Below are 19712 nucleotides of genomic sequence, written 5' to 3' on the forward strand. Positions count from 1 at the left end.
AAAGCGCTCAATTCCGAATTTGGATGTAAGTGTTTGTGGCATTCCTTCGGGGCTCATCAGCGCTCTGATTTTTGTATTTTTATTTTTTAAACCTCCTGTCATCTCCCATCCAACCCTGTGAGGTGATGCCAGGTACAGCAGGTTCAGGGCATGTTGGGGCACAACAAAAGCGGTTAATGTTGGAAGCTATAAGTAAGGCAGGAGGAATCCAAGCCTACTTTTTTTTCTTTCAGATTGACTGGTCGAAATTATTGCCTGAGTGTGAGTGAATAGAAAAGTTGATGAATTTCTGATAAACATGATGTCGATTGAGCAGGCTTATGATGAGAGCCACGCAATCATGACAAATGTGTCAAACAGAAACACTCCCCGAAAATCTTTTAGGCCTATAATTCCACTTGTGTTCCATTCTGTTTTTCCCGCAGAGCTGCGTTACTTACTGCTTTACGGCAGTCTCATAATTCCCATTATTGGCAGGAACACCCATGGTCACATTCAAGACTTAATAAAACACATATAGCAGAAAATCTACTCTAGAATGTATATCTATATCCTATTTTTCCCCAATGTCTGTGGGCTTGAAAAAGTGGAGGGCCTGCTTTTTTTCTCCAATAGACTCCTGCGCGTGACATCACAGCGCCGTTTTGAGAGTCCAATTGAACAGAGAGCGCCGCTGTACCAGGTCTTTGTCGTGACAACTCAATTGTCTGTCTTTGATCAGTTCCATCCGTGTTGTCAGGAAGACTAAACAAAGGGCTGCAAGGTCTGCCATGGATCAGAACCGACGTCTGCTGTCTGGTGTCTCGCACACAAACTCAACATAGAGCAGCGTGGCTGTGAGATGAGGTCGCGGTGTGTGTCAAAAGCCTGGGTTACATAGTTTGAAGATATATTCTTGTATATTGACTTAATCCAAACAGTATCAATACTACTACATGCAATGAGCATAAATAGCATTGATATTGCAATGATAATTTATCATCCACATGATGGGTGATTGAAAAATAACAAAGAGAAACAAACAGCTCAGGCGCATTTAGGCTTTGCCGGAAACTGTGATGCTGCTTCGCCACATTTGACTTTTAAATTGTTGTGCTTGTTTTATGTTTTTTACTTTGTGGTGTACAGCACTTTGTATTACGTTATAGATGAAAGTGCTACATAAAAAAGTTAAATTTGATTTGATCTGTAGACTGCCACCCTTCCCATCTGACTGCAGCGATCTTCTTGTTTTTTTTTGGTCGTCATCCAATGGAAATCGGTCAAATGAGGCGCTTGAATTTAGAGTTTTTCTCTTGTGACAACCCAACAGCAATGCATATGTGCTACCATGGGATTTGGTGGCTATTTCTCTGCACCAAAGTCACAGATTTTAATGGTTGGATGTATTTAAACAATGTGTGCTTGACCCCCAAGACAGCTGACATTGGGGTCTATAGGAATCCTTTCACAGGCTGCAACATCTATATTTTTACGAGCTACTCTGAACAGGGAAAATCCTTTTTTCAAAAAACTTACCAGATAAAAAGCTTAGTGTGAAATCTAATGCAATGAGGGCCTTTCAAGTAAGAGGAGTGCACTCTTCAGTCAGGATGAGCTTGACGCGTTCAGGCCGCCGCCCTCTGCTAATTTCATCCGTTTAAAGAGAGCCACCTCGTTAGGGCTGCTCTTTAGCACAGTGGTCACTGTAATGAGCTCAGAGATTTGTGAGCTGGCTCGATTCAGTCCATGTGAGATGAGGAGGATTGTCTAGAGAAATAATAACAAAGAGAGGGGAAAAAAAAGGGGGAGCAGAAGGATCGGAGGAGCAAATGAGCAATGAACGCTCCTTAAATGTCAGGTACTGGAAGTAAATTCTCAGATAAGAGCTGAATGGCGTTCTGGCACAGAAACTTCAAAAAAAGGAGAATCATTTGAGAGGTTCTGTTTCTCACTCATGTAAAATTGGTTCTGTTTGAAGCTCTAGATCCAAACACAGTTGATGTGTTTCACTTCAAATAGAGTGGGCCTCTTTTTAATTCCAGGTTCAGCTGTCCCTGTACACGTATTTGTCGTCGGAGTTCATCGGCACGGCCACCATCTACACCACCATTCGGCGTGTGGGCACAGTCCTGCAGCTGATGCACACGCTCAAGTACTACTACTGGGCGGTAAACCCTCTAGAGTGCAGCGGAATCAGCCCGAAAGGTCTCGGTAAGTTCACAATTGCACATCATTTGCCTCATAATTCTCAGATGAAAAAATCAGAGTGAAAAAAAAGCAATGGATAGAAAAAATGGGGGAAAGTGTCATTTTTAAATCACTTAGGCTCTTTAATTTGCAGAACTTGTTTTTTTTTAATAGGGGCATGTCGTGGATTTGACACAGAAAAGACATTTGAAAAGTGGAGCATGTTTGCTTCTGTCTTACATCAGCTTCTCTGTTTAAAACACATGGAAATATCAGCTCTGTTTTTGCTGTTTAGAAGCAAAAAGCTCAGCCTGTTTTGCCCTCATTCCAGCTAGCAGAATGTCAGCATGGTGCAATAGATTTATGTCCATCATTATCTTCCAACAAAAACAATCACAGAACATTTCACTGTTTATAAAAGCCTAATGCTGAGTACTCCAAAAATCAGAAATCTGTAAAGTCACTTAGTGTTTCTTTACAATTTTGATGAAAATAATTCTGTTCATTAAATACAATTTTCCATTACATTTTCAGAACTGCTTTTATGCAAAAAAGAAATTTTGTTTCCTCTCAATTTAAAATGTTTTTAATATTAGATTTCATAATAAACACAGTATAAAAGTAAATTTTATTTGCTCTCCTTGTAATTTGAAATCTTGATATTTCTGCTCCAAAGTCAAGTCATGTTTAAGTTATTGTCTGAACCAAACATGGCATATCTATTTGTGAACTGCTCGTTTAAAAACCCACTCCAATGATCTTTTAGGCTATTTTCAAAGCTTTCTTAGTGGTCCTTTAATTATGATTATGCAGCTTTAGCCAAAATTAATACAGTTTCTGCAGAGCAGCATTAATTCAACAGAAATTGGCCTCTGAGTTGTTGGTGGGAACCATTGGCACGGAGCAATCCCTTCCCTTCCCCGTTGCTGAGAGCTCTTGGTTTACACGCTCTCCCGCTAGTTTTCAGCCCCTCCAACCCCCAACCTAACACTACCGGTACAACAATAATGGCGAGCAATATCATAGCTATTCAGCTCTACAGTTTAGAGCCAGATACCAGCTAGGATGAAAAAAAAAGATGTATTTGGAATTATTTGTCTGTAGGTGGATGCATCAGAATAGAGCAGAGCAGGGAGCCAGTGTGTTTTCTACAATCTTTTTTCAAACTGCATTTTTTTCATTATTTCCGTTTTTCCATTTATCAATTTACATCTAATATGTACTTTTCAGCAAAAACAGGTCTAATACACCAAAAAGTCCATTTTCATTGGAGTGGGTCTTTAAGAAACAAAAATGTTGTATTTTTACTTGCAGATTACTTCTAGTATTCCATCCTAAAGGCTTTGAATTTGTTCTCCAGGGTACTAAAAGGTTAACCTGCCTTTGCTGAGTAGTTTTAGCAGAAGAAACTGCTAAGTCTCCTTCCTGTAGGGGGCAGTAGTGCTAGAGAGGACACTGAGGACCCGCATGAATAACGTCATGTGAGACCAGGCTGTAACAAGAGTAAAAATAATGGAAGCTGTTAGTTTTGCTTTGCTGCTTACAGATGAACTCCCAAAGTCAGTGCAGAAATAAAGCTAAACAGATTCTAAACAGATAAATACTGCAGATGTGTCACATTGCTCGAGAGTAAACAATCTTTTTCCAGAGATGTATGCACTTTTTCTTTTTTATATAATTGGTGTTTTTATGGATTTGTTTATGAGAACGTTTTGCTTAAATTTTGTCTAGACATGATTTTCTGCTTGTGTGAGGCCCAGATCTTTAAAACAGCAGGAAAGGGGTGTTTTAAAAATCAAAATCCGAACCCGAGTGCGTTTTTCTCGGTATCCATCACCCCTGGGAACATGTTGGAGTCTGTGTTAACACGGCAGCTGAAGGCACACGGTGGCGCATCAGAAGGTCAGAGCACGCTCTCACTTAAATCAACCTCTCCTTTGCCCTGGACCCTCTGCTGATTTTCTAGTATGCTTGCTCTGTTGCCATAGTAACAGACCACCGTGATGGGCAGATCCGAGGGAGCTTTAGGAATTTCTAATCAAGCCGCTGTCTGCTTCTTTTTCTGTTTGGCGATATTGCTGTTCGACTGCTGGGATTAGATCAAATGAAGGAGCACTGATAACTTTGCGGTAACAATTAGCCGGAGACAGCTTTTACATCCAAAAGCTGCTAGTTGTGGTTTGACATGTCTGTGCACTTGACTGTACTGTACGAGTGTGATATGCTCTGATTTGCATAGTAATAGGAAACAGTTTTGATCATACCGAAGGCTTTGTGGATTAAAATAGGCGTCATCTGTGTGTCAGTCTGAGGGAATAAGGTTGAATCCAAGTTAGACAGATGCACTTTGAAATAAAATGTTGGGTGTTTTTTTTTTTTACAGCTCCAGTTCTGCATGTGTTTAGAAAGCAATATTCACATTTTTCTGTTTTTATGCATTTTTATAAATCATTTTGTTTTTGTTTTAATGAAAATTGCTCTCAGAAGCACAAAAAAAGGATTGTGGTGTGTAGAGGAGAAGGGGGTTGCATCCACTAATTCAAGACCTCGGGTCTTCTACTTTTGCATTGCTTTTAAATTCTGCAGCTGAGATATAATTAAATGAAAGCGGTAATTAAATTCCTTTCGAGTTTGCTGAAAGAGAAAGTGGTGAAAACAGTTCATTATGAAAGGGAAGACGTATTTATGCAGATAAGCTTTTTGTTCGGTTGTTGAGCAAGATTTTTTTTTATTGACATTGTCCGCTTTTATTGGTAAAAATAATAAAACCTTATTTAGCATCTTTCTTTTCTTTTCCCAAGATCTCCTGAATATTCTACTCTGCTTCTAAAGCTTTAATGTGCTCTAAGACGTCAACAACAGTGAAATTAATGATTTGCAAATAATTGAAACCTTGTCTTTACATTAATTTTTCTATATCTTTGAGAAAAAGTAAGATTATTTATTGGGTTTTTTTGCAGAATCTGAGGTTCCGATCTGCAAAATGAGTCAGGCGGTTTCTTCAATATTGCATCATCTCTACTTTTGAGAGCTCAGGAGACCAGCTGTTGTTTTTCAAAGTAAAAGTGTTTCCTGTTGTTTCCTTGCCAAACACCTTCATGTCATGATGCGTGTTAGCTTTTGTTGCTGCAATACTGCGATGAAGCCGCTCTGCTGTTTTTTTTTCTTTGTCTATTCCTCGAGGACAAACTCGGTGTTGTCGGTGTGTGCTGGGATTATTTATAGCCTCCACTTGTGGATGAGCGTGTCTGAGGGATGCTGGGAACAGTGGATGATGATAACTCGGCTTGTGTGTTTGGTCAGAAGTTGAAGTGCTCTAAAAACCGTCGGGCCCCTCGTGGCTTCACTTTCCTTGCTAAAACATCTCATCAGATGCTGCAATTTAATGCAACGTGTCATGCCATTTTTGAAGCATTTCCTGCTTTTTTGTCAATAACACGTTTACAGGGGTGACATTCAAGAGAGTTTTGAGAAAAGTTACAGACGTGCATCTGAGTGGCAGTTTAGAGAATCCAGAGTGGTGTTTTAACTCCTCAGTGGACGGGACTTTGGTCACATGACTTCCCCCTAACTGTGATGGATGACCACTGTCACTGTTCCTGCAACATGTCGCAACCTGACAGATGAGATGATTGGGCGCAAAGGCCTGATTCCGTGTCATGCTTCTGCTTCACAAGGCGCAGGTGAATTGAATGAAACACTCGTGTCATTCAAGGCCGTCAGAGCCTGATGAAGTAATGCCTCATCTTCCTCCCCTCTCTTTCAGACTTTCGTATTTATTTATTTTATGTTGTTGTTGAGTAGCTGTAAGTTAGGAAGTGGCTTTGATTCCAAAATAAAGGATGTTTTAGTCAATTGTCTGGCAATACAAGACTTATCTCAGCACATGTCACGCTAAAATACATCCTGATATATCTTAAGGCTGTACCACAGACAACATATCACATTTTTTGAAACAGTATGACTTGGAATAACTTTGTCTTTGTACTAATACACAGCATTATAATGACTTCCACTGTATCTCACAAACAAGTTGCTTTTACCAAAGGAAATTCCAAGTGCTTTTATTTTGGTAAGCTAAAAAAACATTTTTTCAACAGTCAGTATTGTCTGGTTTCTACAACAACATATTTTTCATAGGAAAAAACAAAGCATAAATGGGATTTAACCAATACAATTCTGAAGTTCTTAAGTTAAATTAAGAAAATAAGGTGCTATGTATTTCCAACAATGCTTAAACATACTTTTTGAATTAAGCAAACAGCTGCAGGATTAAATGACTAAAGAAACAATGAACAATCTCCAACAATCTGCCTATGTCAGTTAAAATTAGGGATGGATACCATTTGGAGTTTATCTGGTACTGGTGCCAAACCGGTACCTTTAAAAATGGTTCTAGTGCCTGAACAATGCTTGAACAGGTGATACAAAAAAGAAAACAGACCAATTTTTCACCAAAAAGCATTCAAGGATAATGAAGCAGCATCACAGGTTGAAGACGTGGAACTTAAATGTATCTAAGATGCTTTATTTTATTCTTTCCGAAGGTCTGCACTGCAGCGCTGCATTTCCATTTTCTCATACGATGAAGTAAACACATATTTCAACGTTCATCACTGGGAATGGGCCGATACATTTTGCCCAGCCCAGACGATAACCAATATCTCCTCTGGAACTGTGGCTGATAGCCGATATTTGCCGATACCGATACTTAAGTGTCTACAGTAACACAACGTTTAGATTTCCTTTTTGTTTCTTTATTAGAAATGCACAACTTTTATTTTACTGGTCAATCATAGTGTACTTGACCTTTTTAACATACAGCAAAGGATCTCATAGGAACAAAGATCACTTTAAAACTTTCTTATAAATATATTTATAAGCATTCAGACCATTTATTGAATATTGGACATACAGTTACTGTAAACCATAACCTTCATATTGCCAGGAATTTATTAAGAACAACATGTACCCCTGTCAATTAGTGACAATGGCTCTAAACATGAGCTTCCCAAACTATTAGGAACAAGTAATCATTTAAAAAATTGAGTGTTTCTAAAAACAGTCAGAAGAACATCAGTAAAGTTTTTAATATCGGAATGATAAACTGAAATTATGCAAATATCTGCCAATACTGATACTGGCACTGATATATCGCCCGTCTCTGCTTATCGCCACGACGTCTGTATTTTTTCGCAGTACTGTTCACATTACTCTTATCCATCAGGTCGCTAAATTAAAAACTTTTACTCTAGCAACTTGCCTTCAGCATTTTGACTAAGGCTCCACCCACCCTCTAAGCTTCACACAGTATTATATGAGTCTGGCCACAATCACTCCAAAGGTCAAATGATTGGCTACATTTATACACCAAAACTGAATAGAATAAAAGACAGTGATATGTCAGATATAAACTTCCAACATCCATATTTTTATACAGCACTGGTAGTTCTACACATCAGTACCAGTACCAACTTGGTATCCAGTTTTGATACCTACCCCTAGTTAAAACTGAGTTGACGACAACAACCACGTAACCAATGAGTGAACTTCTACCACAAGATATTTGGTGCGGTGCAGGGCTGCTGAAAGAGGCTCAGTGTAGTGTGCTGCCAACTAGTGGTCGTGGGTTTCAGTGGAACCCAAAAGTATGGTGCTGAACTAAGAAATAATCAGTAGAAAATTGTTTTGGCAGCATGTGAAATCAATACCAGTATTGTCAAATGAAATATCGCGATCCACAGAATCTATTTTTTCTTACCCCCTTATGAAAACACACACACCGGAAAACCTTTTCCCTGCAAGGACAGAAGTATAAGTTTAACCTGCACGCCCGCTTTAGCATCATCCATTTAAAAAGTGTGACAAAAAATCTTCGGAGGAAAGAGTTGGCATCATCATTACAGCAGAAAGTGTCTCGTAGCTCTTATATCATGACTGCTCTGAGCTGAATCGATGCATCTTCAAATCCATGTCATACCACGTTCCATTAGAGGTCTTTTGGCAGCACTTTGAAGCTGATTCATGACAGCTTGTAATCTTTAAGGATATCTGACACACAAATGAATCTCTGTGGTAAAAATGATCGAAAGCCGCAGACATCAATCCTAACGCAGAAGCGGCGTTGAATCTTCTTGTTGTGGATTGCGGAAGCCCTACGCCGAGGCCTAATGCACCTCAGATGAGGAGGAACTAAACATAAACTGTCACGGTGAAGGACGTGAGCGGCTGACGTTCATAACTGCAGGCCTGCGATGAGAGGAAGGGAAAATGGAAAGCGGCAGGACGGGCAGAGTGGCTTCTGAAGGGCGTCAGATGCTTTTGTGTGTTTTTTTTTTCTCCAGCTCGATTGTTTCTTATCCCGACCCTCCACAGCAAACAATCCTTTGAGTGCCAGAGCTTTCAAGTAAACACAGTGGATTACCGAAGCTGTTTGGTTTGAATCAGCCCTACCATCAATCACACTTTTTGCAAAGGACTCCGCCTCTGCTGTAATAAGTTAGATTAGTGCAGACATAAAATATCCAGACCGCCAAATGGTCGGGGAATTTAATAAGATTGATTTGCACTTTTGAACTTGAGTGACTTCCCATTTTTTCTGCTTTCCAGGAATCCGATCAAACCTTTTTTCCCTTTTAACATCTATATCAGTTCATATCATATTTAATAATAATGGATTGGATTTATCTACGCTTTTCCAGACACTCAAAGTGCTTACAGTGTGTAACACTCCACAAGGGCCACTTAAAGGGCTTTTCCTGCTCATTTCAAAATGGCAGCTTCCATGAAATCACAAAAACACTTTTTAGCGGGAAAACTATCTTTCATCCTCCTGGCAAGTGCAACAATCTGTTGTTATTTTACTTAATGTCCTCTGGCATCTCTTATTCCGGCTTCTCCGGGCTGCCGGGCCTGGTGTGCCCATGTTTGGTGCACTGGGCCTGGGGGTTGGGGGTCTCTGGGGTGGGGGCTGCTGGGGATGAGTTGTGCTTGTGCTGCATAGATGCTGACACCCCGGCCAACAGGAGGACGGGGCGGACGGCGCCTTCTGGGTTCTCTTTTCATAAGCTCTGTTATTTCTCTTTTACTTGTGCTTGTTTTTGTGTATTTTATTATCAGGGGCTTATTTAATTATTTTATTACATGTGTGGGGATTGGTTTTATTGTATTCTTGTTTGTTTTTTATGGAAAGCACCTTGAGCTGTCTGTTTGACATGAAAGGTGCTTTATAAATAAAATTAATTTGAATTTGAATTTCAACAAGGCGCCACTTGGTATGGACTTTCATGTATTGTGTGATCTATTATCCGACAATAAAGTTTATTTAAAATAGCGGGAAAAGTTTCTAAACTTAATGGTGGAAATAATTCATCTATTGTTATTCATTTTAAATGACTACTTGCTGTATTGAAAGAACTCAAAATGTATTGATATTTAATTCTTTATAGTTTATAGTTAAACCGTATTAAAAATGTGGGTTTCAAATGCGAGACATTTAGTAATTAAGGCACAGTTTCTCCTGAATATTCTTAGGCTGACATTGTTGTGAGCTGAAACGTACCAAAACACCCAACATATCATAAATGATTGTAACTATAGCTCATAAAAAGATTCATCAAAGATTCGAAGAACATCTTAATTCCGAAAAAATTGAATTTTTTGTCAGTTCTTTGCTATAGTGGGCTTTACAGGGTTAACATTTGGATTTGTAAATAACTTTCTGTTTATCTATGTCTTTCTTTAGATGGGCCAAGGCCATCCCAGAAGGAGATCATTTCACTGCGAGCCTTTATGCTTCTTTTTCTCAAGCAGCTAATACTGAAGGTAAGGAGAGAAATTGATTATCTTCATTTGGCGCTTTAGGCTGCAAGAAATCAATTTGTTCTCAATTGTTTGTCCTCTGGTGAACCTCTGCTTTCATTTAGTGAAAAAAAGAGTGTGATTTATATCAGATACCTGAACTTAAGTGCTGCAGCTTTCGCTTGATTTGTTGCTCCGTTAAAAACAAGAAAAAGAAGCAGAAACTTGAGATTGCTGTAATGAGAGTCTGTGGTTTTTATTTTTGTTGTTTACAGGACCGGGGCGTGAAGGAAGATGAGCTGCAGAGCATCTTGAACTATTTACTTACCATGCATGAGGTACACGCCTGTATACGTTTGGATATTGACTGGAGGGGGAGGGAAACAAAAAAAATGGGGCATGTGCATTATAATCTGTGGGCTGGAGTTATGGTCCACTTAAATGTGAGGGTGTGAGTCAGCTTTGACTCTGGGACAGCATGAAAAATGCTGCAACAATAGACGGAACAGAATGTACTCCTCTGTAACAATTATATCCATTCTTGCTCCCAAATGCCACCTGCTCCCTCCACATCCACCCCAGCAACTTTCTCTTTTTTCCTCTTTCATTCTTCTGTCTCGCCAGGCTTCGTCCTCCTTCTTCTGTAATCAACTTTGCTTTCTGCCTTTTGTAGGATGAGAATATTCACGATGTGCTCCAGCTGTTAGTGGCTCTTATGTCTGAACATCCAGCATCCATGATCCCTGCTTTTGACCAGAGAAATGGCATAAGGTGAGAGCTGCCCACTCGTGCGTGCTCGCATAAAAGGATGTGTAACAGTGAGGGAACTAGAGTACATTTATGGCAACGTGTTTTTATGTTGTTTTTATGGCAACATGATGTAAAACAACCTTAAAATTAGAATTTTTATGACAATAAATTACCATTAACTTGTTTAATTGGGTTCTTTTTTGTTTCCTCTTCAGACAAAACGAGTGCCTTTAAATGTAAAAAGCACTAAAAATAAAGTTATTTTCATTTTAATTATCTGTAGTTAAGCTAATCTTTTCATGTTGATAAGTAAAATTATTTTTCAAAGACAGCTTTAGTCTAACTGTACATGCTACCAAGCCACTGCGTATCACTGTTCGATGTCTCTGTGGTTTCCGTGGTAACTCTTCTGTTGCTGGAGGGCTACTTGCCAACTGCATCACAATGTCTCTTATTTTGAACACCCCTCTTCTTGAAAGACGAAAGCTTCATTCAGACGCACAAATTATCCTCATATTGAGCGTATTTAGTGGTCACAGATAAAAATCTCTGTTTACTTTTTTTTTAAATTACTTTTGCCTCCATCACTTAACTTGTGTTTGTGTTACGTTTGACAGAGTGATCTGTAAGCTTCTGGCCTCCAAGAGTGAAAGTATTCGGGTTCAGGCCCTTAAAGTTCTGGGTTACTTCCTGAAACACCTTGGACACAAGTAAGTTTCTTTCACTTTCTGTGATTTCTTCTATAAAAAAATCGACAGAAACAAACAAAAACAACAGTGAAGCAAGAAAACGAAAACGTGAATGCTGGTATGGTCAGGCGGAAAAAGGAAAGTGACAGTGTGCACAGACGGGAGACGTTGATGAGCAGCAATGAATGCTGGGGGATTTCTGCACACTATTTGGCGCGCTCGCATCTTTCTGCACCACATGAGCACAAAACAGCAGGCCTGTTCTTCTTTACATCTGTTCCAATCAAATATCATAGAGAGAAACCTCTTTCAGTTTCCTAAAACATTTAACAGCTATTGTTTGGCCAAGGGAAATAAATGTAAGATGCATACATTTATTTTCTTGTACAGCATTTGTTTCGGAAAAACCATTATTATTTTTTCATGCAAGAATTCAGTATTTTATTTGAAATACCATTTGTTCAATTTAAAGCACTAATAATGTCAGGACACTGTCATACCCAAGTTAAAAGGAAATTAGAAAAATCTAAAGGTATCTATTTTATTGCAACAAATGTTACATCAAAATGAATAATAAACTTGTTAAAAGTAAGAATTCCTAAACCCCCTTAAACTTTACATGATTAATGAGGGACTCTAAATGTGTATTTAATATATGATATATACATAAACACACATGTCCAAAATGATCATTTGTGCTGCAATTCTTAAAAAAACTAGGTTGAAGTTGATTTATTATTTTTTATTTCTTTGTTGTTTTTTTTTGGCATATTAGAGCAGGTAGCTTGAAAAAAGGTTATTGTGTGTTATTCTTCCTACTGCTACAAGTAAAATCTCCAAACTACTAAATAGAACCCATTTATATGAATGTATTTGATCTACTACACAAGCTAACGTAATTTTTCAATCAGGCTAATTTTCTATGCTTTCTTACAGTTTCTTTGGCATTTATTTGATTTTTTTGGAATATTAAAATAGGATAGGACAGGATACCTACAGGATCTACCAAAAGGTTGTTTATATATTACAACTGTATTGGTTTTAAAAAATGATTAATTTTTTTTATGTTTGATTTTAAAAATCCTCTGTAAAAAAAAAATTGGCAGCAACTATAGCAATAAAAAAAATACTTCTCTGTTACTTTAATACAATGTTCAATTTTTCAAACAGAATAAAGTGATGCTTTAAAATTAAAACCCAATGCAACTGAAAATGCTCAGAATCAGTGAGTAAATCAAGCCTTCCTGGTTTCTGCACGGTTTTTGCACTCGTTTCTTCCCCCTTTCTCTGGCTGTGCTGTGTTGTGTCAACTGCCAATTTTAGACCGCCATCTGGTTAGTAACAATCAATGTCAACGTTAACTGTCAAAAAAAACAAGAAAGAAAGGAGTCGTTATTAAATGTTTGTTTCCATGCAGGAGGAAAGTGGAGATCATGCACACACACAGCCTCTTCACGCTGCTGGGAGAGAGGCTGATGATGCACACCAACACTGTTTCTGTCACCACTTACAACACCCTGTATGAGGTAAGTGACTGTTACGCAGTGGCTCATTCACACCGCACCGGAACACATACCTTTTCATCTCCTGTCTGCGCAGATCCTGACAGAGCAGGTCTGCACCCAGGTGGTTCACAAACCTCACCCTGAGCCCGACTCCACTGTGAAAATCCAGAACCCCAGTAAGTTGGAAGTCCTTCAGGCTAATCCGCTGCACTGATACATGCCTATTTTTTGCTATTTTACTCTTCTTCTCCCTCAACCTGAGCTGCATTAAGCCCTGTCCTTCCTGTCTCAGTGATTTTAAAGGTAGTGGCCACCCTGCTGAAGAACTCCTCTCCCAGTACAGAGCTAATGGAAGTCAGGAGACTCTTCCTCACCGACATGATAAAACTCTTCAGTAACAGCCGCGAAAACCGACGGTAGGACCACAAAACTTCACTTTCCATCCCCATTTTGCTTCACACAATGATTATTGTACTTTGAGATGATGGTCGTGCTGCAACTCTGATTATACCATGGTCCGGGTGAATACTTGATTCTGATTGGCTGCTGGGTGTGCATTAAAAAGTGATATACCACAGGATAACCGCACAGTGAAAAAAGACGTTCTGGTCACCTAGCTTAAATGTTTTGTATCACTGCGCCGGCTTCAAAGCAACTTTTGCTTCATCATTTGGACAAAAACAAGCGGTAAGAGGTGAACTTTCTCTCTGAACCAATGCTTTATTCAACCTATCAGAAAGATCAGAATATATATTGCTTTATATCCCCAAATCTTTACTGCAGCGGCGGTGCGGCGCGACGCGGACCACTTGTTACGCGCCACACCACGTAACAACTAGTCAGCTTTTAATGAGAAAAGAGATTCAAATAGGAAAAAAAACAAGAATTAAGGACTAAAAACTGGTTACTATTTATTGCTTTTGTAATAAATATTGACCATTGACCATGGTATGAGCGAGTTAATGGCACTTCAGGCTTCCACGGCGTGCGTTAAAAAATGATAATGCACACGTCGTCAGCCATTAACCCTTACATGTCTCCTGGTGTGTTTGCAGCTGTCTTCTGCAGTGCTCGGTGTGGCAGGACTGGATGTTCTCCCTCGGATACATCAACCCCAAGAATCCAGAGGAGCAGAAAATAACCGAGATGGTGTACAACATCTTTAGGATCCTCCTATATCATGCCATCAAATATGAATGGGGAGGATGGAGGGTCTGGGTCGACACCTTGTCCATTGCACATTCAAAGGTTAGTTTACAGTTAAAGTCCCACACACCTAGGTGTGCGAAATTTGTTCTCCGCATTTGATCCGTCCCCTGGGAAAGCGGTGAGCTGCAGACACAGCCGCGCTTGGGAATGTTGAGTGTCAAGCAGGGAGGCACTGGGTCCCATTATTAAAGTCTTTGGAATGACTCGGCCTGGGTTTGAACCCACGACCTTCCAGTTACAGGGCGGACAGTCTAACCCCAGCTGGCCAGCTACATACACACCACCCTCGCCAATGCGTGTTCAAGCGACCATTTCCATTGAAGAGTAAACCCAGACAGTTTTTTTTAGATAAAGATAAACAAAGGCCACTCTCCTGCAAGGACACTAGCAATGAACTGAACCATTTCTGTTTTGTGCCCAAATTGCGAGATTTGCACAGCTTTGACATTTCGCACCAAGTGGAAATCCTGCTAAAAGGAAGTGGACTTGCGCTAGTAAACAGTAGAAAAAAAGAAGAAGCCCCTCCATGCCTGTCCACTGTGAACACCATGAGCTAAACGTGTGTTCTTGAACCCTCCATGGGCTGTTCATGCCTATGAAGGGTCGTAGACAGGAGCAGCCATATCTTAGGGCTAGCGCAGGTAAGTCTTTGCGTTCCCGTTGTCTGTGTGGTAAGTGTATCGTGAAGTATTAGCAAGGAATATGTATGTTACACACATTTAGAGGTGATACTGTCATATGATGCCCTAATACCGCACTCTAGTCATTAGTAAGGTGCGCACCATGGCTCCTTACTGACCGTACTGTATGTGAATGCTCGTGAGACTTTAATAAATAAATAAATAAATACCCAGAGGACACACGTAGCATGCAGACACAAACTACTCTCTAGTTGCCTAATTTCCTAAACTCTAACAGCACAAGGAGCATGCACTGCATATCACGTATCTCACCCTTACTTAGCTCTCTATGTTGCATAAGTATTTGCCTCCTGTTGCCCACAGAAAAAAATTTGCTTGAACATTTTGCCTTTTCAGGTTCACCAAGTTGTCTACCACCTTGAAATTTCATGCAAGCCACCTGTCCCATATAGATTTGCCCATTTTTCGCAGACAGCCCGTATCCACCCATAAGGGCAGTTATAACTAAGGTCTAAAGCAGCATATTAGTTGGCTTCAACAGTTTCTTGGTCTGCACAGAATAGATCATTTTTAGCAACTTTTAAATGATCATTGAGATAAATTTCACACTCACTGCAGTATCTTAAATAATGCCGTACTATTATGGATGACTATCTAATGGACTCTATAGTCCCCTCCTTAATAGTACCTATAGGAACATATTTATGAATGAGGAAAGCCTCACACATTGGTAGTTGTGATCCCCACTCCCTACCGTTTTCCATCCTCTAACACAGGTGACCTATGAAGCTCACAAGGAGTACTTGGCTAAGATGTACGAAGAGTACCAGCGTCAAGAGGAGGAAAATATGAAGAAGGGAAAGAAGGGCTCTGTCTCCACAATCTCTGGCCTTTCGGCTGCGCCTGCCCCCGTCGTCAATGGCAACCTGGAAATTGATGACAACTCCCAAACGCAGACGCCAGAGAGTGAGGCTGAGTACAGCGAAGGAGCTGTGGGGGACTCCCGCAACCTCCTTGCCGAAGGGGCTGTGAAGCGGCCCAACGGAGAGGCTTTGTCGCCAGGGGATCAGGGCGTCGGTCCAGGTGTCAGAGTGGAGGTCCATGACCTTCTGGTGGACATCAAAGCTGAGAAGGTAGAGGCTACTGAGGTGAAGTTGGATGATCTGGATCTGTCTCCAGAGGGACTTGGTGGGGGTGTAGGCAGTGGGGGAGGCGTAGGGATGGAAAATGGACCTCTGGTGGAGGTAGACTCCCTCCTGGACAGTGCCTATTGCTCTGTGGTTCAAAACCTCAATGGGAGTTTGGCCTCCAAAGACGACACGTCAGGTTCGGGAGTTGGAATAGGAACAAACCTGGGGCTTCCAGGAGTGAGCCTGGAGGACGATGGGAACATGGGTCCACTCATCACACTAGCTGATGAGAAAGACAGTGTTCCAAGCAACAATGGATTTCTCTTCAGTAAGGTAGGGTGACTGAGAGCAACCACCAGTAGGATGTTGATCCTCCAGTTTTGCTATCATCTCAAATGTTGCTGTTGTTCGCATTACCCCTCAGGTTGACGAGAAGTTACTTCCAGCTCTTGCAGCCACAGACCCCCTTGTATTGCCAAGTCCAGACCAGCCAACCTCCTCAGCCACAGCAACCCCTCACTCCACCACCAGCGCCAGCGATGACCTCAGCCTGTTAGCCCACATGACTAGTTGCGGCTCTGACTTGACGCAGACGCAGAGCCTATCTTCTGGGAAACTTCCTGAAGACGGGCCCTTCAAGATCCAGAGTCCTCTAGCCGACATTAGTTCAATCGCCGAAGCTGAGAGCCAAAGCCAGATGAAAGCAGCATCTAGATCAGATTTTCCAGACGGAGAAGGCACAGCGGCCATGGAGGGAGAGTGTTCAGGGCTCAAGACCGGAGGGGACACAGTCAGCACCACCTCTGATACAGAGAGATCAGATGATGGAAAGGACAAGGACATAAAGAAGATTCAAACAACAGCAACCACTCAGGTATCCCTCTGTCTGCTACGTTTTTCTGCTCTTTTACTTTGGTGAAATTTATAAATGTACATATATTTAGTCATATAATTGTCCTCACCTTTACAGGCCCTACATGGTCGTTCTGCCGCTCAGCTGGAGCGAGACCTGCGTGTTGATCTGGGCTTCAGAGGAATGCCAATGACGGAGGAACAGCGGCGGCAGTTCAGCCCTGGCCCACGCACCACCATGTTCCGCATCCCAGAGTTCAAGTGGTCTCCAATGCACCAGAGGCTGCTGACTGACCTGCTGTTTGCTCTGGAGACCGACGTGCACGTGTGGAGGAGGCGAGTTCAGCCTTCCAAGGGGTTTCACTAAGTAATTTGTCGTCTTCCTTGGTTTTTAACGTTTTTTTGTTGTTGTTTTTTTTTCAGTCACTCCACCAAGTCGGTGATGGATTTCGTGAACAGCAATGAGAACATCATCTTCGTGCACAACACCATCCACCTCATTTCTCAGATGGTGGACAACATCATCATTGCCTGTGGAGGCATCCTACCTCTCCTGTCAGCCGCAACTTCCCCTTCTGTAAGTGGCTCCACTCCACCCCCCAGTGGTTATCGGAAGAACTGCAATTTCATTAAATACTGTATCATCATACCTGCAGTTTATTACAGATCAATGTTGTCTTTGAAATAATCTAAGTATCCTTATAAGTTTCTGTTTTTTAAATTTGTGAAGGTTCTTTGTTTTTTGGCAAAAATAAAAATAAATCCGTTTTCCTCAGCATCTGGATTTTGCCATCAGAAAGTACATGTACTCTTTGCTGAAGCTTTGTTTGAACCCTTTTGATTAACAACCTGTTCGGTTTATTGATTTGATTTATTTTAACCATCTCTACATTTGGATCTCCTTTTTTCTCTCTGTGTTACATGTGTTGTGTTCTTTCTTGTCTTGTTTCGTCTGTGTTTTTGTCCGTTCTGCATGTGCAGAGTTCTAAGACTAGTGCCAACGCTGTAAGTTGCATTTTTTTCTCCCCTTCTTTTTTATTCTACTAACACTTTATTTTCTCTCTTGTTTCTTTTATTTTCGATCATTGTAACTAACACTAACCCTTGCCTGCCTAACATCCATTATATTTCAATTAGTTGAGTGCCCCCGCTGCCTAACCAAATACAACTTTAAACATCTATTTTGTGGTTGTACTTGCTTCAAAATAAATCAAAACATAGCCTAATGTTTGGGGGAAAAAGAAAATGAGGGAAAGGATTTTCCTAAAATTAGGTCCAATTAAAAATAAGAAATTTAACAAAAAAAGAATCTGCTAAGAATATCCCCTTTGTATGAACACTAAAGAAGGCAGGAGGAGCCGGACCCCAGAGGGGTTCGAAGGGAGAGGAGGTGACCCCTGTTCCTGGGGGAGGAAGCGCAGGGGGAGAGGTGCGTACAGAGACCTTCATCAGAAGAACCGAGAGCACCAACCTGAGCCCTCCTGTCCTCACCTGTCTGTTGTTCCCATCTGTGCTCACTCGCTCCGACACTCCCAGAACTTCCCCATGACCCTGAACGCCACACAGACGTTATATTCCACCTCAACTCTACTTTTTGATTGATTTTGATTTTTGATATTTATCGTAGAAATTTATGTGGTTGAGTAGGAATGGAATTATTGTCACAAAATGTGGGATATTCCCCCCATTCTGTTCACTACCACTGCTACCATCACACTCCTCACTGCTACCATGACCTGTGTGTCATCAGGCTGCATCTCCTCTGTGTTCAGCAGACCACCTCCTGACACCAGATTTCAATCTCTAAATTAGATTGTTGCTCTAGCATGAAGCTAAAGGTTCAACTTCTCCTTTTTTTTCTTCTTGGTATTCTGACACAACCAGGATTGGGTCCGCTCAAGCTAGAAAACGCCCACTGTGTTGTTTTCTATTTGTTTTTTGGCACTGTTTAACTGTCAGACATGTACATATTCTCTCCTGTTCCCAGACGGAGTTGGAGAACATTGAGGCCACACAGGGCATGTCCTCTGAGACAGCGGTCACTTTCCTGTCTCGCCTCATGGCCATGGTAGACGTCCTGGTGTTTGCCAGCTCCCTTAACTTCAGCGAGATCGAAGCGGAGAAGAACATGTCTTCAGGAGGGCTGATGAGGCAGTGCCTTCGCCTTGGTGTGTGCGCTCTTCCGGTTTAGCAGACCACCCAAGGATTGGGTTTGACAGACTCACCATATTCTGAGAGAAAACTGCTTCAGACAGCTTAAATCAGCAACAACGAGGGAGGAAGTGTTAACTGATATAAGCTCTAGAGTTAAAAATACAATCTGTGTCATCTCGACTCTTCGCGTTTCTTAGTCACAGCACGGGAGAAGAAGAGCTCCTCTTATCTCTTTGGCTCCGGCTCCAGGCAGACGAGGAGTCATTGTTTGCATCCGTGTGACCCTCAGAAACACTGTTGGATCTGTTTCATGGCATAGATGGAGCCAGAGTTACACACTTGACCTAGAGTTTGACCCCGGAGTTCTCTCACAGCGCAGACAAACCAAAATGTTGAGACATTTAACGAATGGCTTTTATTTCAGAGCTACTTCTATGTTCTGAGCCGCTTTGTGATGAAGCCTCTAAGTTTTTATAAATTATAAGAGTTTAATTTATTTTTAAGATACTCATTTTCATTAGTTTCCCTTTTAAGATTATAATTGTCCAGTGGCTTTGTTGCCTGATATTAACCTAAAATAACACTCATATTAATTTTTGTTCATTTTGTGCTTTTAAAGACCCACTCAGATCATCTTTTGCTAAATTGTAAAAGCATTCCCGGTGGTGTTTTAATTATAAATATGCTGTCTTTAGCCAAACTTTAAAAAAGAACAGCATTTTTCTAAGACATAGTTTCTTCAGGACGGCAGTTGTTCATTAAATATTTACCTCTTGAATATGAGCAACCCCAACCCCTCTTTCTTCCCATCCC

General features: G+C 40.9%; 1 protein-coding gene across 14 annotated transcripts in view; it reads left to right on the forward strand.

The window, feature by feature from the left end:
* LOC101169132 (neurobeachin) overlaps positions 1–19712 on the forward strand; it is a 101081-nt gene that overhangs the window by 55834 nt on the left and 25535 nt on the right. For 12 of the 14 annotated variants that reach the window (XM_011483293.3, XM_020708780.2, XM_020708779.2 and 9 more), the window contains exons 13-27: positions 2025–2193; positions 9914–9993; positions 10245–10307; positions 10643–10740; positions 11337–11429; positions 12826–12934; positions 13008–13089; positions 13206–13329; positions 13969–14161; positions 15540–16226; positions 16318–16767; positions 16864–17081; positions 17169–17322; positions 17727–17750; positions 18733–18913. In XM_011483293.3, coding sequence (XP_011481595.1) covers positions 2025–2193; positions 9914–9993; positions 10245–10307; positions 10643–10740; positions 11337–11429; positions 12826–12934; positions 13008–13089; positions 13206–13329; positions 13969–14161; positions 15540–16226; positions 16318–16767; positions 16864–17081; positions 17169–17322; positions 17727–17750; positions 18733–18913 — 2725 coding nt within the window. The remainder of the gene's footprint in view (positions 1–2024; positions 2194–9913; positions 9994–10244; positions 10308–10642; positions 10741–11336; positions 11430–12825; positions 12935–13007; positions 13090–13205; positions 13330–13968; positions 14162–15539; positions 16227–16317; positions 16768–16863; positions 17082–17168; positions 17323–17726; positions 17751–18732; positions 18914–19712) is intronic. The other 2 variants (XM_020708781.2, XM_023962857.1) reach the window with 1 other exon arrangement.

This window comes from Oryzias latipes, chromosome 14 (genome assembly GCF_002234675.1).
Source record: "Oryzias latipes chromosome 14, ASM223467v1".
Taxonomy (NCBI): domain Eukaryota; kingdom Metazoa; phylum Chordata; class Actinopteri; order Beloniformes; family Adrianichthyidae; genus Oryzias; species Oryzias latipes.